The 16,514-nt window shown below is 56.2% G+C and overlaps 1 protein-coding gene across 2 annotated transcripts; it reads left to right on the forward strand.

Moving 5' to 3' along the window:
• The first annotated feature begins 10,592 nt into the window (after positions 1–10,592).
• EIF4EBP1 (eukaryotic translation initiation factor 4E binding protein 1) lies at positions 10,593–15,353 on the forward strand. 2 transcript variants are annotated; one of them, XM_061349641.1, is made up of 3 exons: positions 10,593–10,762; positions 13,729–13,899; positions 14,954–15,353. In XM_061349641.1, exons 1-3 carry the CDS (start codon positions 10,615–10,617, stop codon positions 14,986–14,988), a joined length of 354 nt encoding a protein of 117 aa, XP_061205625.1. In that variant the 5' UTR covers positions 10,593–10,614; the 3' UTR covers positions 14,989–15,353. The 2 variants fall into 2 exon arrangements, with proteins under 2 accessions (XP_061205625.1, XP_061205626.1); XM_061349642.1 differs by having other exon boundaries at positions 14,957–15,353.
• Positions 15,354–16,514: the final 1,161 nt, after the last annotated feature.

Genomic DNA, 16,514 nt, shown 5'->3' on the forward strand with positions numbered 1-16,514 from the left:
GCCCCTCACCGTGAGCTCCAGCCCCTCACCGTGAGCTCCATCCCCTCACCGTGAGCTCCAGCCCCTCACTGTGAGCTCCAGCCCCTCACTGTGAGCTCCAGCCCCACTGAATGAGGTCCAGCCCCTCACCGTGAGTTCCAACCCCTCACCGTGCTCTCCATCCCCTCACCTTGATCTCCAACCCCTCACCGTGAGCTCCAGCCCCTCACCGTGAGCTCCAGCCCCTCACTGTGAGCTCCAGCCCCTCACTGTGAGCTCCAGCCCCACAGAGTGAGCTCCAGCCCCACAAACTGAGCTCCATCCCCAGAGAGTGAGCTCCATCCCCTCACCTTGATCTCCAACCCCTCACCGTGAGCTCCATCCCCTCACCATGAGCTCCATCCCCTCACCGTGCTCTCCATCCCCTCACCTTGATCTCCATCCCCTCACCTTGATCTCCATCCCCTCACCTTGATCTCCATCCCCTCACCTTGATCTCCATCCCCTCACCTTGATCTCCATCCCCTCACCTTGATCTCCATCCCCTCACCGTGCTCTCCATCCCCTCACCTTGATCTCCAACCCCTCACCGTGAGCTCCATCCCCTCACCATGAGCTCCATCCCCTCACCTTGATCTCCATCCCCTCACCTTGATCTCCATCCCTCACCTGTCTCCATCCCTCACCTTGATCTCCAACCCCTCACCGTGCTCTCCATCCCCTCACCATGAGCTCCATCCCCTCACCTTGATCTCCAACCCCTCACCTTGATCTCCATCCCCTCACCTTGATCTCCAACCCCTCACCATGAGCTCCAGCCCCTCACCTTGGTCTCCATCCCCTCACCATGAGCTCCATCCCCTCACCGTGCTCTCCATCCCCTCACCTTGATCTCCATCCCCTCACCTTGATCTCCATCCCCTCACCTTGATCTCCATCCCCTCACCTTGAGCTCCATCCCCTCACCGTGAGCTCCAGCCCCTCACCGTGAGCCCCAACCCCTCTCCATAGCCTCCATCCCTTCACTGTGCCCAGGACTTCACCAGAGCAAACCCATTCACTCCTCACCACGCTCAGGCTCTCCCTGGGCAGAACAGGCTGGCACTGGAGGGGACAACGCCACCCTGGTCCCCTGAACATCAGCAAAGGGCTGGTGAGATGCCAGCCCTATTCCAACACACCTCATCCAGCACATCCCAGTCCTTTTCCACTCCCACACCACCCAAACCTCCTCCCGGCTGATGGAGGGGAACCTTTGGGTGGGTGCCGGTGTTGTGGGGACCCCCACACTTCCTTCTCTTTCCCATTGGGGAGCCTGGGAAGCACTGGGCTGCTCCAGCCCTATTGCGGTGCCCTCCTCCCGCGGGCCCCATGGGGTCATATTTTCCCTATCAGCTATTTATACAAATCCTGGAAGTTCTAAGGCAGGCGCTCTCCAAATATGGGAGTTGGAAGCTTCAACCAAAAGGGGGAATGTTGGCAAAGAGGGGGGAAATAAGGATGCGTAAAAAATTATCCTCTTGGCATTTCATCCCATTCATGAGCGGAACGGGGCCCGGGCTTTGCAAGCTGGAGCTTTACGAGGGTGTTTTGATTTATCAAAGCACTCAGACAAGGGCTTGATGCAACCTCCTTTAGCTCCCAGCCCTGGCATCGGCTGCTGGCATGGGCCAAGCCCTGGCCTTGCTATTTAAGGGCCATTTGGCCCTCCTCTGAGCAGCACAAACAAGAGGTGAGCAGGGAAAGCGGCTTCGTTTCGGGGTGGCCGCACTCGTAACCCCAGCACCAGCAGCACAAGGGGGCATGGCTGGGTTCTGTGTTAAGAGCATCGCTAGGAATGTCCATGGATAGTGAGGGCGTTGGGGTGGGATCTGTGGAGCAGGCACCAGGGCAGGAGGCCCGGCTCTGCCATCACCCTGCTGCTGGCTTCCCACCCTCATCTCCACTTCTCATCCTCACCTCAGCTTCCCATCCTTATCCCTGCTTCCCATCCTCATCTCTGCTTCCCATCCTCATCCCTGCTTCCCACCCTCATCTCCCCATCCTCACCTCTGCTTCCCATCCTCTTCTCTGATTCCCATCCTCATCCCTGCTTCCCACCCTCTTCCCATCCTCACTCTGCTTCCCATCCTCCTGCTTCCCACCTCACTCCCCATCCTCACCCTGCTCCCATCCTCCCCCCACCCACCCTTCCACCTCACTCCCCCCATCCTCACCTCTGCTTCCCATCCTCTTCTCTGATTCCCATCCTCATCCCTGCTTCCCATCCTCACCTCCACTTCCCATCCTCACCTCCACTTCCCATCCTCACCTCTGCTTCCCATCCTCTTCTCTGCTTCCCATCCTCACCTCCACTTCCCATCCTCACCTCTGCTTCCCATCCTCTTCTCTGATTCCCATCCTCACCTCTGCTTCTCACCCTCACCTCCACTTCCCATCCTCATCTCTGCTTCCCATCATCATCCCTGCTTCCCATCCTCACCTCTGTTTCCCACCCTCACCTCCACTTCCGATCCTCACTTCTGCTTCCCATCCTAATCCCTGCTTCCCATCCTCACCTCTGCTTCCCACCCTCATCTCCACTTCCCATCCTCTTCTCTGATTCCCATCCTCGCTTCTGCTTCCCATCCTCACCTCCTATCCCCATCCTCATCTCCACTTCCCCAGCCACCCAGTGTGTGCCCACCAGGCAGAGCAGGCTGCTCCTGGCTCCTGGGCACCGATGGAGCTGCAGGGCTCAGTGTCTTCTCCTGCAGTGTATCCATGGTGCTTTCAGCCCATTCCCAGCCCACCATGGCCCAGAGGGAAGGGACATCCCACTGCAATCAAAGCAAGGAGCAGACACAGCCGAAGCAGGCATCCAGACAGCACTGCTGCTGCCTTCCCCTAGCACTTACAGGAGACTTTTCCTCCTCATCATGTGCCCATCCCTCCCACTGGCCAGAATCGCTGGTTCCCTCTACCTGCAGTGGGATAGGGAGGCAGATCCAGGCCAGGGATCTGGATCTGCCTCCAGATCAACAGCTCAAGCGGCTCTTTAGAAGTCTCTGGGAAACGATGCTTACATCCCGGATCAGAGCAGCTCCTTTGGCTGTTGCTGCAGCATAAACAGTGGGTATTCAAAAACACTTCTTCATATGTACAGCCAGGATGGATTAGGGAAGATCCCTGCTTGGGGAGAGATGGGATGCAGGGACCACGAGCTGCAGGGAAGCACAAAGAGATCCTGGTACCCATGGATGTATTTGCAGAGAGGGAACGGGTGCTTGAGTGGTCCCAGACACATCGGAGGGGGACGGGGTCTGCCTGGACATGGTAGAGGGGTGAGACAGCTCAAGCATCACAGCATCCCAGCCTGGTTTGGCTTGGAAGGGTCCTTATAGCTCATCCTTAAAGCCATGGGCAAGGACACCTTGCAAGGACCAGGTAGTTCCAAGCTGCATCCAACCTGGCTTTGAGGAGCAGCTAAGGGCGTAAATCACCCTCCTGATCCCATACAGAGCTTTCACACCCTGCCGCTCCTGCCTAAGGGGATGCCAAATCCCTGCACCGTTTAATCCCTATCCCACAGCCTTATCCACCCCAGGCACATTATGGAGTGGTGCGGGTTCACACGCAGAGCTCTCATTCTAATCCCCTACACCAAGGGTTGATCCCAGACACAGAAAGCAGATAAATCAGTGCCTGGCACTCAGCAGATAGAGGTGAGCCTGAGCAAGGGGCTTTGCTGCTCCTCTGCTCTTCCACCTCAGGTATTAAGCACGGTTTAATCCTCCATCCCTCGTGTTCAATGCAGAACGGCCCCTGTGAGCTCACCAATACAGGCTGGAGGGCAGGCAGGCACCAGCTTTGCCTCCCAGCATCATTAAACGCAGCGCATTCAGCTCCTGCCAAGGCTGATGCCACACCAGGATTAAAGGAAAGCTTTTTATAGCTGGGAATCTTGCTCTGTGCCCAGCCACTGTTAGAGACCAAGTGATAACACACAGCAGGAATCACATCAACGGCAGGGATGTGGGATCTCCCTTTTCCCCCTTTGGGCCAGCCCTTCTCATCTTCCCCCATTGCAGGAGAGGGTCAGGAAGGAAATGCAGTGCAAGCGATTGCACTGAGGAGCATTGGACGGGGCTCTGTGCACCCATGGGTGCAGGGTGCAGGCTCTGCTGCACTGGGAGATGCAGTTACTTTGCACCAGTAAGAGCCGGTGCCAGAGCTGTGTCGCAAAGCGCTGCCCATCCATGGAATCCAGAGCCAGAGCAGCGCTGGAGCAGGTCCCAGCCCAGAGCAAAGGGCAGCAGAGGAGGTTCATCAGCACAGGGAGCACCAGCACCACAACAGCACCATCAGCACAAGGGGATCCAGCCCTACACAGAGACCCCATGGACCAACATCACCCTAAGGGGCTACACAGGGCTGGTGGGACCCCCCCCATCTGCAATGGGCTCAGGGCCCTCAGCACACTGCCTGCACCAGAACAAGGTCCTAGCACTTCCCCATCCCTCCCTGATCCCTAAAGGCTTCCCAGGTGGATGGAGCCGCATCCCAGCCCCTTGGGGCTGAAATAGCCCAATGGTGAGATAGGGATGCTCTGGATGCAGGGAACCCACCCGGAGCCATGGAGACAGTGCAGGAGGTGGGTGAAGTGATGCTCTACCCTCTGCCTAAGCAAGCGATGCTCAAGGAGCATCATTTAGCCCCAAATCCACCTTGGAGGGAGCTTGATGTTCCTGGGGCCAAGCTGGGCTTGAGGCCGCTTTTAATGCTCTCGGCATGGAGACTTTAGGAATAGTTTCCATATCGGGGCCACGGATCTCGCTTTGAAGTTGTTTGGGATCATCTGTCACCACGTTTCCTTGTCAGCACATAAACACGCTGCCACGAAGCTTTAACCCTGTCCCGGGGAGGCTGGAGGAAGCTGTCCATAAACTCCCCGCTCCATAGAAGCTCTTTCCTTGGTAAATACAAGGAGAGCTCTGGGAGCATCAGCCAGGGCTCAGGACAACAGCAGGAAGGGAAGAATCCTGTGTGAGAACAATAAAGCACATCAAAACTGGGCTCTTTGGCTGGGTTTAGGGTGTGTTTTAGTCGAAGCATGCTCCATATCCCACTGCCCTGCAAAGGGAAACGTGTTCCATGCACCCCAGCAATGCATTCCAACAGCATCCATCCTGCTTGTCCAAGGCTTTGTGCTTTGCATCTGGGGCAGCTCCTCAGCCCCATAGGTATGATCCCAGTGTCCATCCCAGCTCAGGGCAAAGGGAGCATCCCAGCAAGCTCCAAGCTCTTTGGGAGGGCAAGTGGCCATCTCACACGCTCACATCCTGTTTTCCAAGCGAAGCTCCTGGGAGCAGATGCATGGATAATGATGAAAGAGGCAGCGTGTACCCTGGGTACCAAGAAGGTCAGAGCCCGCTCCGGCTGCCTGCGCAGGCAGGGCTGAGGTCACACCATTCCTTCCTTATTATCCCATTCCCACACTTTCACCCTATGGACACACGGCTTCGGGATGCTGAGGATGGGAATTGCCCATTGGGATGGTGGAATCTGCTCTCCTGGAGCACCCCACAGGGGTTTAGGGGATGGGATGGAGGGGTGGGAAGCAGTGGATGCAGTTTGCTCCCCCCGTGGTGGTGGGTAGCATCGCTTCCCACCGGATTGGGGATGGAAGCATTGGGTCTCTGGGGCTGATCAAAGCAGCTTCCCTCTGTGCTTCCCAAAGCAGCCCCAGCAATCCCGGAGCTTCGGCTCTTCCCGAGGCATTGTGAGAATTAGGGAAAGGGGCATGGAGATGCTGAAACCCAGCCAGTGTCAAAGGCTACGCTAAAGCAACCTCAGGTCCTTCTCCTGCCCCCCAGATCCCTGTGCTTTCACATTAGAAACCAGTAAACCCCATAACAAAGCCGGGTTTGATGCTGTGGGGAAAGCCAATGGGCAGCAGCAGGGGGGGTATTCCCGACTTCTGGCATCTTGTTTCCAACCTTTCCCATCTCCCTCCAGCCGCAGGCTCCTTGTGCTGGGATGCGAGGAGCTTTGAGACGTTTCCACATCCTTCTCCATGGTTTCTGTTTGTGCTGCAGCGATTGCTAAAGCGGAACGGGGTTGGGGGGGAAGGAGGGAGAGGTTTGCAATAACATCAGCAGGGATTGCACAAAGAGTGTGGAAAGTGCCCCCCACATCACGTCAGCGGCAGAAATAACATGGGAGAGGAAAGCTCCGAGGGGCAGAGCTTCCCAAGGAGCATCCCCAGGGTGGGTTTTCCTCCTGGATGCAGGAGGGTGAGGGGCTGGCTTCAATTTGGGGTGAAAAAGGCTCTTTTGGGTGAAACCAGGGATGTGGCTGCCAGTGGCAGCATCCCAAGCGGACCCATGGTGCCATGGAGCCACCTCGGTGCTGCCTCTATGGAGCATCCCCAGCCCCTCTGCCCCGGCACCAGTCACTCAAGGTCCCAGTTATCCCTAGCAGCATCCCTGCTTCCCAGCATCCAGGTCCTGGGATGGCTCCCATGCCATGATGGTTGCTTTTAACCCATGTATTCCTCCTGATTCCCACCTTCTTCCTGAGGGAAGCAAATGGGGAAAAGCTTCCTCCCCACCCTCTGCATCCCAGGTTACATCTCCACATGGGAGAAGTGGGTGCCGGGAGGGAGAATGGCTCCAGGTCCCTTGGAATGGGAGCTGAGCAGGATTCCATAGCTCCAAGTACCCTCAAGGGCAACCAGCCCCTCTGCTTGTCCTGGCATGGAGCACAGGTGGGTGTTTGCATGGGGACACAGCTCACATCCCACCCGGAGCTTGGTGTTGGGTGATTCCCAACTGCTGTAGTTGGGGAGAGACCAGAGGATGGATGAGGAGGGATGTGATGGGGATGGGATGGAGCCAGGAGGAGGAGGCAGAAGCTCAAGGCCTGTTTCCAAACCAGCAGCTCAGCCCCAGCCCATGAGGATCCCGGTCCAGAGGGACCCAGCAGAGCAGGATGCTGAGGGCAGGATGCTCTCAGTGCAGGGGATAGAAACCTCTCCTTGGGCCCATATTCCTGCAGCGTGGAGCAAGGGCAGCAGAGAACCTGGGGAAGAGCCTGGGATCTGTATGGAAGAGCAGGGGGATTGCTCAGGAATACTTCCCCTCTCCAAGCCAGCTTCCAGCCCCATCTATGGAGTAGGCTGGAGCTGGATGCCATGCAGCAGAGGGATGCAGGGTGCCATGCAGCAGAGGGATGCAGGATGCCATGAGGCAGAGGGATGCAGGATGCCATGCGGCAGAGGGATGCAGGGTGCCATGCAGCAGAGGGATGCAGGGTGCCATGTGGCAGAGGGATGCAGGATGCCATGAGGCAGAGGGATGCAGGATGCCATACAGCAGAGTGATGCAGGATGCCATGCAGCAGAGGGATGCAGGATGCCATGCAGCAGAGGGATGCAGGATGCCATGCAGCAGAGGGATGCAGGGTGCCATGCAGCAGAGGGATGCAGGATGCCATGCAGCAGAGGGATGCAGGATGCCATGCGGCAGAGGGATGCAGGATGTGATGCAGCAGAGGGATGCAGGATGCCATGCAGCAGAGGGATGCAGGGTGCCATGCGGCAGAGGGATGCAGGATGCCATGCGGCAGAGGGATGCAGGATGCCATGTGGCAGAGGGATGCAGGATGCGATGCAGCAGAGGGATGCAGGATGCCATACAGCAGAGGGATGCAGGGTGCCATACAGCAGAGGGATGCAGGATGCCATACAGCAGAGGGATGCAGGATGCCATGCAGCAGAGTGATGCAGGATGCCATGCAGCAGAGTGATGCAGGATGCCATGCAGCAGAGGGATGCAGGGTGCCATGCAGCAGAGGGATGCAGGATGCCATGCGGCAGAGGGATGCAGGGTGCCATGCAGCAGAGGGATGCAGGATGTGATGCAGCAGAGGGATGCAGTGTGCCATGCAGCAGAGGGATGCAGATGCCATGCAGCAGAGGGATGCAGGACGCCATGCGGCAGAGGGATGCAGGGTGCCATGAGGCAGAGGGATGCAGGATGCCATGTAGCAGAGGGATGCAGGATGCCATGCAGCAGAGGGATGCAGGGTGCCATGAGGCAGAGGGATGCAGGATGCCATGTGGCAGAGGGATGCAGGATGCCATGTAGCAGAGGGATGCAGGGTGCCATGCAGCTGATGAGCAAAGGCTTCCCTCCTGATCCAGAGACACAACCCAGCTCCTGGGGGTCTGACTCGGTGCCATTTGCTCTGTTTCTGTCCCCCCTGATCCCAGGGGATGGGGCATTGGGAACACTCTAAGGCCTGGTGAGGGTTTTCCTGTGAGGGCAAGGGCGGAGGAGCACTTCCCACAGGCAGGATGGGCTTGTTTATGGGGCAACTTTTATCTGCACAAACAGCCCTTGGGCAGGCAGAGTGGATGTGGGATTGTCCTTATCTCGGCAGGCAATCCGAAGGGAATGTAAACACGGATGGGCTGGAAATGCCACAGCACAGGGACATCCTCAAGGCGATGGGCAGCAGCAGCAGCACCCGGGGATCCATCATCACCCCGTCCTCTGTGGGGCTGGAATGGGGTTCCCAGCCAAGGGAGAGATGGGGTTGGGCTGGAGATGGAGCTTTTCCATGCAGACGGGGGGATGATGGATGGGGGAGATGGAAGCATCCATCCCCGCTGCCCATCATGGAAAGCTTTATCCTCCCTTTGGTTTAGTTTCTGCCTGCCTGCAGCAAACCCCTTTGCAACCATTTACTGCAATAGCCCAATGCAATAGATATTTCATGACCTGTAAGTCAGATTCCCCTCCTTGGGATCTAAATCAGGATTTAAAATGGGATTTAAACCAGGATTTAAACCAGGTCAGTAGCAACAATGCTGCAATTGATGGTGAGCAGGTGAAGAGATGGATACCTCCAAGAAGCTCCCCTTTTAGAAGGCAATAAGGTGATAACCTTGTACCCCATGACGATGATGAAGGGCTTTCCTGCCCAGGAAAATGAGGCGCAGGGGTCCTGCCCCCCTTGGGCATCACTGGGCTTAACAAAGGCAGTGAGAACTGAGCATCCCTATCCCTGGTCCAGGACAGGGACTGCCCATCTCACACCACCAGGCTCTGCTGCAGCCTTTTGGGGCTCCTGGGCACCCCAAGTGCCCCCTACACCAATGGGGATGTGCCTGCAGGTCATGGCATGGAGAAGCATCAGGCCCCCTTGAAGTGATACCTCCAGAAAGGGCATTTTGGGGCATTTTGAACACCTTGAAGGGTTTCCCCCCTTTATTGCAGCCAATCCTTGCCCCCACCCTGGGGTCCCCAAGGTACCGAGGGCAGATTCCCTGCTGAAGCCAGGATGTGCCCTGCATCCCTGACCTCCCCGCGGCTCCTTGACCCCGTAATGGTCCATTCTTTGGGAGGAGGAAACGGCCGCGGCCGGCTCGCTGGGTTGGGGGTCACGGCTGATGTCATTCCCCAGGGCAGGAAGAGTTCTTTTCCTGCCCCAGCTCCCGGTGATCGATTCAGCAGCCGGCACAGGGCGAGCGCAGCCCCGCTGGCACCGCAGGGCCCCTGAGGATGCTGTGGGCACTGCAGCCTGCCCGTGATCCATGGGGGCTTTGGGAAGCGGAGCCCTCCAAGTGTCCCTCTCCATAGAGATGCCGTCCTGGAGCATGCCAGGCTCCAAAGGGAGGAGGTTTCATCCCCAGGGATGGAGCAGTGGAAGCAGGAAGGGAAGGATGGAGAGCACCGTGTCCAGCTCCGGTGCAGCTTGCGGCGGCCGAGCTCCATCTGTTGGAGCCGGGATGACGGTGGGGATTGGGCAGGACCCCGCATCCCACCGCCTCCTGGCAGCTCCAGACCCCTTTCACAGTGGATTCACCAGCACAGCCCAAACGGGTCCGAAACTCTGTTGGGTCCCTGCATCCCTTCCATCCCATAGTAACCCCATCCGCCTCCATCCGCAGGCAGGGCTGAGCAGCCGGCACTCATCACACTTGTGAGCAGCGCGGTGATGCTGGGGAGGGGGCAAGGATGCTCACAGAGGCTTTGTGCCTGGGTTCATCACCCCTGTGCACCCCAGTTCTCCCCCTGCCCAACCTGGGACCCCCCCCTCCACACCGCTTTCCCCCTGCCTCTTTAAACGCTTTATTTCATACATTTGAAGGAAAACACCATCATTTCTCACTGCCCCATAGGGGGGGCGACGTGGGGGGTGCGGGACACGTGTGCAGGCTCCGTGTGTGTGTCCCATCCCCGTTTGCTGCCTGCACCCCCACACCCGGAGGTGGCAGAGCCATTTGGGTCGGGCGGGCGGGTGGGGGGGCTGACATCTGTCCCGTAGGATTCACACGGGGACCACCGGGACCCACCGCAGCGCCCACCCGAGCTGCATGGGGCAAGAGGGGGGGGTCTCTAAGGGGGAAACAGTGACCGGGGCAGCGCTGTCAGCATCCCCGTGGGGCGCTGGGTGCACCATATGGGGCGGGGGGAACCGAGGGGCACTAGGACCCGGCGTGCGCCGCCCCAATAGCCACGCCCCCTTAGTTGCATAAGCCACGCCCCCCAACAGACCCCGCCCGTATCGCGGAAGGGCCGTGGTGTGGACCGGAAGTAGCGGCGGGGCGGCAGCGGCGCATCCCGGTCCCGGTCGCGGTGTGACGTCATGTCGGGCCGTTGCTGCCAGGGCCAGACGCCGAATCGCGATATCCCGACCCCCGGCAAGTGCTTGGCCCTACCCGACGGGGCTCCGCTGCCGCCCGGTGACTACAGCACCACGCCGGGGGGCACCGTGTTCGGGACCACGCCGGGCGGTGAGCGGAGGGATGGGGCGGGAGGAACGAGACGGGTCCTTGTTCGGGATGGGGATGGGCGGCTCACAGTGCCCTTCATGGGAGGGGTGCTCCTGGGTTTGGGGGGGCTCTTCCTTAAGGTATGGGGTTGGGGTCCCCTTTGGGGGGGTCCTGCTTGACCGGGGGGTGCGTGGGGATTGGGGCTCTATGGGGGCACCCAGGCAGTGGGTGCTGGCCCTGCAGGGCTCATTTGGTGCTGGGGGCTCCTTGCTGGTCCCTGGGTGCTTGGTGTGTGCTGTGAATAGGAACAATGGGGCTGGGGGGGGGGGGGTCCCACCTTCTGTTGTGGGGCAGCATCCCCTGGGTGCCTGTGCTGAGATACGAGGCTATGGGTGCTGCTCCTGGGAGCAAACCCATGCTCCCCTCCAGGCTCATTCTAACCCCTAATATTCCCTGTTTCCTCTGGCATAAGCAAACCTTTATATTCCTTTATCTCCCTTCTGGAAGCGCATTGCCACAGGAGTACATCGTGTCCCTTCCCTCTACCCTTGGTACCGGTGCTGTGCAGCCCAGCAGCTGCGTGTGTCACTGCCACCAGTGGGATCCCATATGGATTTCATCTTCAACCCAGCACAGCAAACCTCTTTGGGGTGGAGGCAGCAAAGGAGGGATGCAGTGTGTGTGATCCCCATTTATCTCACTGCACCTTGAGTGTCTCCATGTGCTGCAGCAGGGATATAACATAAAGCTCCCTAAAGGGCTCCTCCATCTAAAAGCTTCTGTGTTTAAGGGTTTGGCTTCCAGGCCCCATCCAGCTGATGGCTCTGGGTGGGTTGTGTGCGTTTCCAGCTGCCCATGCTCCCATTGATCACTGCTTTGAGCAGATCCTTTCCATACCTTCAAGAATTCCCCCTCAATGGGAGCAGCAGGGAATGATGTGCCTGACCCCTGGCCGAAAGAGCAGAGTGGATGGGAGGGGATGGAGGATGTTTTCTTTGGTGGCCAACAAGCAGGGTTCCAGGGGTTAACGTGCAGAGGGAAGGGGGAAGTGATGCTTCTGACTCGCTTGGGGTTTATGAAGAGAAGCAACTGATGTTCTTGTGTTGCTTTCACCATGCATTCTCTCTTTGGAAGCAGCAAGTGGCTGGAGCACTTCAATAGCACTTGCAGGAATTACAGTGGGAGATGGAGAGTGACTTCCTCATGAACAGAGCAGAAATGAGCAATGAACAGCGTGCACCATAAGGGTTCTCATCTGTCTCTGGGGAGTCAATGAATGCCTGGAGCAGGAGGAGAAGCACAAGCCCTGTTTGCTGGCCTGGGGTGTGTGTAGCTGGCACATCCCCAGCGCTCCCATGGCTGTGGTGCTGTTTGGGGACAGAGTGTGCTGCTGCTGCTGCCTGTTTGCCTGCAGGTGCCTGCTTGGGTGCCAAGAGGAGGGATGCTTCAAACCTCCTTATCTTGTGTAGTCTGGAGGAGCCTGCATGGAAACCTTATCAAAGCAGTTCACACCAAGGGCCCCACGTTCAGGCTCCAACGTGTCACTTGCAAGCGTGCTGAGCCTCTTGCTTCCTCTCTTCATCTGTTTTCTGCTCACTGAATGCTTTGCATTGCTCCTTTGCATGTTAGCCCTGTGCAAGAACCATCTCCTGCTTCAGAAGCACTCGGTTTGGGTCCTTTTCCAAACGTTCCATGTATGCAGCCCATTGAAAGCCCATGCAAAGCAGGAGGTTAAACCTGAAGAATGAAGCAACTTGAGTTTGTTGTGCCTGATTTCAGAGGGGAACTGAGGATTGTGATCCCCCCAGTCATCCCTTTGCCTGCAGACAGCACTGGGGATGTGAGTGATGGAAAAAGGGCTTGGGGCCAGTGCTGGCTGACTGGAGGCTATTGAAAAGGTGGATGTGGAAGCTCTTGAGCCGTGTTCCTGATCCCCTGTCCATTGGGAAGCCCTGTTCTCTTCCACAGCTCACAGCCTGGCTGCCTGCCTTCTCCAATGCTGCAGCACTGTCCATGCTGGGTCAGCCCTGCCTTTGGATCTAAGGAAGCAGCTCAAAAGCCATGGAGTGAAAAGGGTTTCAGTGTTTTGGGATCTCATTCCTGAGACTCAGTTATAGCCATGCCTCAAACCCCAGTGAGTTTAATGTTAAAGGAGGTTGTTTGCCTGTGCTTGTGTACTTGTAGTTAATGCTTGTCAGGGAGTGCCCAAGGAGGAGCTGCTTTTCCCTCTGGCTGGAACAGGAGCAGAGCAGTCTGGCCTTGATCCAGGGAATTTGCAGGCTTCTTCCTGGTGAAGAAGAAATCGCTTTCCAGGGCTTCATGGGTTATGGCTGAGGTTGGTTTGGAGGCCTCCCTTTTCTGTGTGTGGCTTTTGAGCGCCTTCCAATGCAATTCCTTTATAGGGAACAGGCTGTTCAGTCCAGCGGTGTTCCTAGAAATCCATGTGGAGGCTCAGAGTAATGCACTGGAGCTGGCTTGTTCTACACAGGGCAGGGAGACCCATGAAAACAGACACTAACAACTGCCTGTGTTGGAGCCTTGAATGCCTGGTACCCAAACCCGGATCCCTGGGTAGTGATGGGGAGGCAGTGCCGCATCCTGCCTCATGTGTGCTTGTGTCTGCAATGCCCGGCCTTTGACAACTCAAATGCCTGTGATGTTGCTGAGCAGAAGCTAAATTCAGTTTGTTCCCATTTCCTTTGGGCGCTGCTGTGGTCTTGAGATGGATGGGGATGGGTCTGTTGCGTGCAGTGTGGGGTTTGGAGTTGTGTTCTGTCTGAAGCCTTAGCTATTACTCAAGTGCCTGATTCACACCTTTTCATAGCAAACCCAGTGTTAACAGTGTGTGGCTTGCTTGATATTCATAAAATGAATACAAAATAAGGGCTAAATAACCCTAAACGTGGCTCCTGCTGTTGTTTTACCCCCCAGCTGTACCCTGTGCAGAGCACCAGCAGCCAACAGTGTTCTTGTCTGCCCCCCTCCAGGTACCAGGATGATTTACGACCGTAAGTTCCTGATGGAATGTCGCAATTCCCCGGTTGCCAAAACGCCTCCCTCGGACCTTCCCGACATTCCAGGCGTTACCAGCCCAAACGTGGAGGAGGTGAAGATTGAGAACAACCACGTCCAAAACTGTGATGAGAAAGCGAGCGCAGGTCAGTGCGTGCACAGACACCGGTGGGGTGCAGCGCTGGCTCCAGAGCTCACGCAGGGAATGGAGCCAGGGATCCCTATGAGAGTGATCCCTGAGAACCTCTGGTCGAATCCATGTGCTTGGTGTTCCCAGGGGATGAGGTTCTCATGGCTTAGGTTCTGCTGTGGGCCCAGGATTGTGACTTATCAGATGGTATTTGTTTAATGATGCTGCTGGATCAGTGATGGGACAATGGGGGCAGCTGCTGCTGCTGCCCATCTCCATCCAGGACTGGTTGGCAGCCCCTTTGCAGTTTTAAGTTCAGATTCCAGTTCCCAATAGGATTTACTCAGGGCTTTTAGGATCAACCTGAACTGGAAATCGCTTCTGCCTGGTTTTGACACCAAGCTGTATGAGACAACTCCCTTTATGTAGCCAGCCTCCAATACCTGCTGTGTCGCTGTGTGTTCCATGTACCCATCACTGTGGCTTCAGCAGAAGCTTGCAGGGGTGCATGAGGGCAAGGTGGAGGTTAGTCTGCAGGAGAGCAGAGTTTGTCTGCCCCTTTGTGCACATCAGCACTTAAATGAAGGCTCTGTAGCAGCCAACACCAATGAGTATTGCTCTTGAGCAATCATAGAATGGGTTGGGTTGGAAAGGACCTTAAGCTCATGCTGCCATGGAGCATCATTGCTGCTCACGCTGGCATCCTGTCCAGCAGCCTGGATACACAGCAAGTGTGGAATGTGCTTTTGCATCTTGGTCACAGATGCTTGTACCAGTGATTGTTATCCTTTACATTGCTTTTCACAAGGATATGCAGAGTAGAAATGAACTATTTAAAGGGCATCTTTGCTGCCTCTGTGTGCAAGAACCCCTCTACAGACAGAGCTTCCATTTTGCTTGTACATGATGGTTTTCCTATCAACCTTGATGGCTGAGTGGTGATTTTGGGTCCAAATTGCCCCGTTCCTGAAGCAGAGCTGTTCCTTCAATCATAGCTTTTATATTCAGTCATGGTTTTGGTATCTAAAGTGAAGCTTTGAGGACTCATTGGTGGTTTTTCTTCCTCTCAGCAGGTGAGGAAGAGCAGTTCGACATGGACATCTAAAGCACATGCCCTGAGAGTGCTTTATCCAGTGAAGCACCAGGACCTTGTCTTGAGGATTGCCACCAGCCAGGCTTAACAGTAGCCGATGCCTTGAGTGCCTTCCTGCTTCCTGGGAAAGGCAGTTTATTCCCTTTGGAATGTGTGTCCCAAGGATGGAGCCTCAGCCTCCCTATGGGTTCCAATACACAAGCGCAGCCCTTGCTGATGATGGGCCTTAGAGTGCCAGAGGAGATGCTCTCAATGGTTTTGTTTCCAGTTTCATGCTTTTGTTAATCATTTTAATACTGTCAAAGATACAGAAATGCAATACAAGGGAGAAATAAACATCACTCGGAGCCTCCTGCTATGGAGGGGAACGCAATAAACCCCTTTTCCTTGTCCTTTATCCCTTCCAGCAAGGAATTGCCACCCTGGTGGGGGGAAAAGCCATCAGTACAGCCTCAGCTGAGCACTGTGCTTTCTCCTGCAGGGCTGAGATGCCTCAAGGTCTCTTGGCAAAGGAGCTCTGTGTGTCCCCTGTGTAATCAGTGCAGGGGGTTTGTGTGCACTGGGTCTGCTTCTGCACTCAACAAAGCCCATCTGGATGGTTCTGATCTCACCCTCCAGGGCTCAGGGTGCAGAGGGAAGCGCTTGAAATAGGTTTAATTGGGGCTTTCTGCTTCCAAGCTGCCTTCCCCTGCTCTCCCAGGGCACAAACTGAGCCTTCACCTCCTGTGCTGCCGTTCCTGCTTCCTGGAACACTGGATGGAGCTCTTCCAGCACACAGCTGTGTGCTTCGCTATGGTCTTCTGCTGGGGTCTTCATCCACGTTGCTGGTTTGCACTGGTTTCTCCTTCTTGCAGCAGGATTAAGGCTTAGGGGCGAAGGGAGGGTTTAAGTGGGAAGCTGGGAATGAACCTGCTTGGTTTGGAGCGGGGAATGCTCATCCAAGACAGTGATTTTACTGTGGGAGTGTTCAGTTTGGGCATCCCAAGCAAGGGCTTTTGATCTCCATGTGGTTTAATAACTGTGCTCTAACAGTCTCTAACAGTGCTGCCTTGCAGTGATGGTGTCTGCTGGTGATGGAGGCATCCCAAGAGGGGAATTGCAGATTAAGCCAGGGCTTGAACTTCAGACTTCCTAAAGGACAACGAGTGTCTGTGCCGATAGCGTTTAAATACCTGCTAATTAAGCTCAATTGTGGCATTATGACACGCAAGCCTTTCCTAATGAGGAACAGAAGAAGCCGAGACAAAGCAATTGCTGCAGATAAAACTTGCCTTTCTTGCAGATAAGATGAAGCCCTTTCTCTGAAACCTTAATGGGAACCCATTGGGATCTGTTGCCCTCGGGTGCTGCGTTATCAGTCTTGCAACTCCAGCTGGGGTTTGGTATGAGGAGAGAGGAGCTGTGATTGCTCCCTGCTGCGTTCATGCTTGGGGATGGAAATGGTGCTAGAGATTGCTGTGGGGCTCATGGGTCCTGCCCATCGCAGCGACCTCCGGCTCCCATTCCTTGGGAAGCAGCAGATTTGGGTTTAAACTGCA

This window comes from Neopsephotus bourkii, unplaced genomic scaffold (assembly GCF_033783945.1).
Source record: "Neopsephotus bourkii isolate Nb327-2 ecotype Australia unplaced genomic scaffold, CSIRO-AGI_Nbou_v1 NB_457, whole genome shotgun sequence".
In the NCBI taxonomy this organism is placed as follows: domain Eukaryota; kingdom Metazoa; phylum Chordata; class Aves; order Psittaciformes; family Psittacidae; genus Neopsephotus; species Neopsephotus bourkii.

What these genes read in the sequence shown, in the direction of transcription:
- EIF4EBP1 (XM_061349641.1), top strand. Translation starts at nt 10,615, where the DNA reads ATGTCGGGCCGTTGCTGCCAGGGCCAGACGCCGAATCGCGATATCCCG. An exon ending in GTTCGGGACCACGCCGGGCG is followed by an intron (nt 10,763 to 13,728) that starts GTGAGCGGAGGG and finishes GCCCCCCTCCAG; the next exon opens with GTACCAGGATGATTTACGAC. An exon ending in TGATGAGAAAGCGAGCGCAG is followed by an intron (nt 13,900 to 14,953) that starts GTCAGTGCGTGC and finishes TCTTCCTCTCAG; the next exon opens with CAGGTGAGGAAGAGCAGTTC.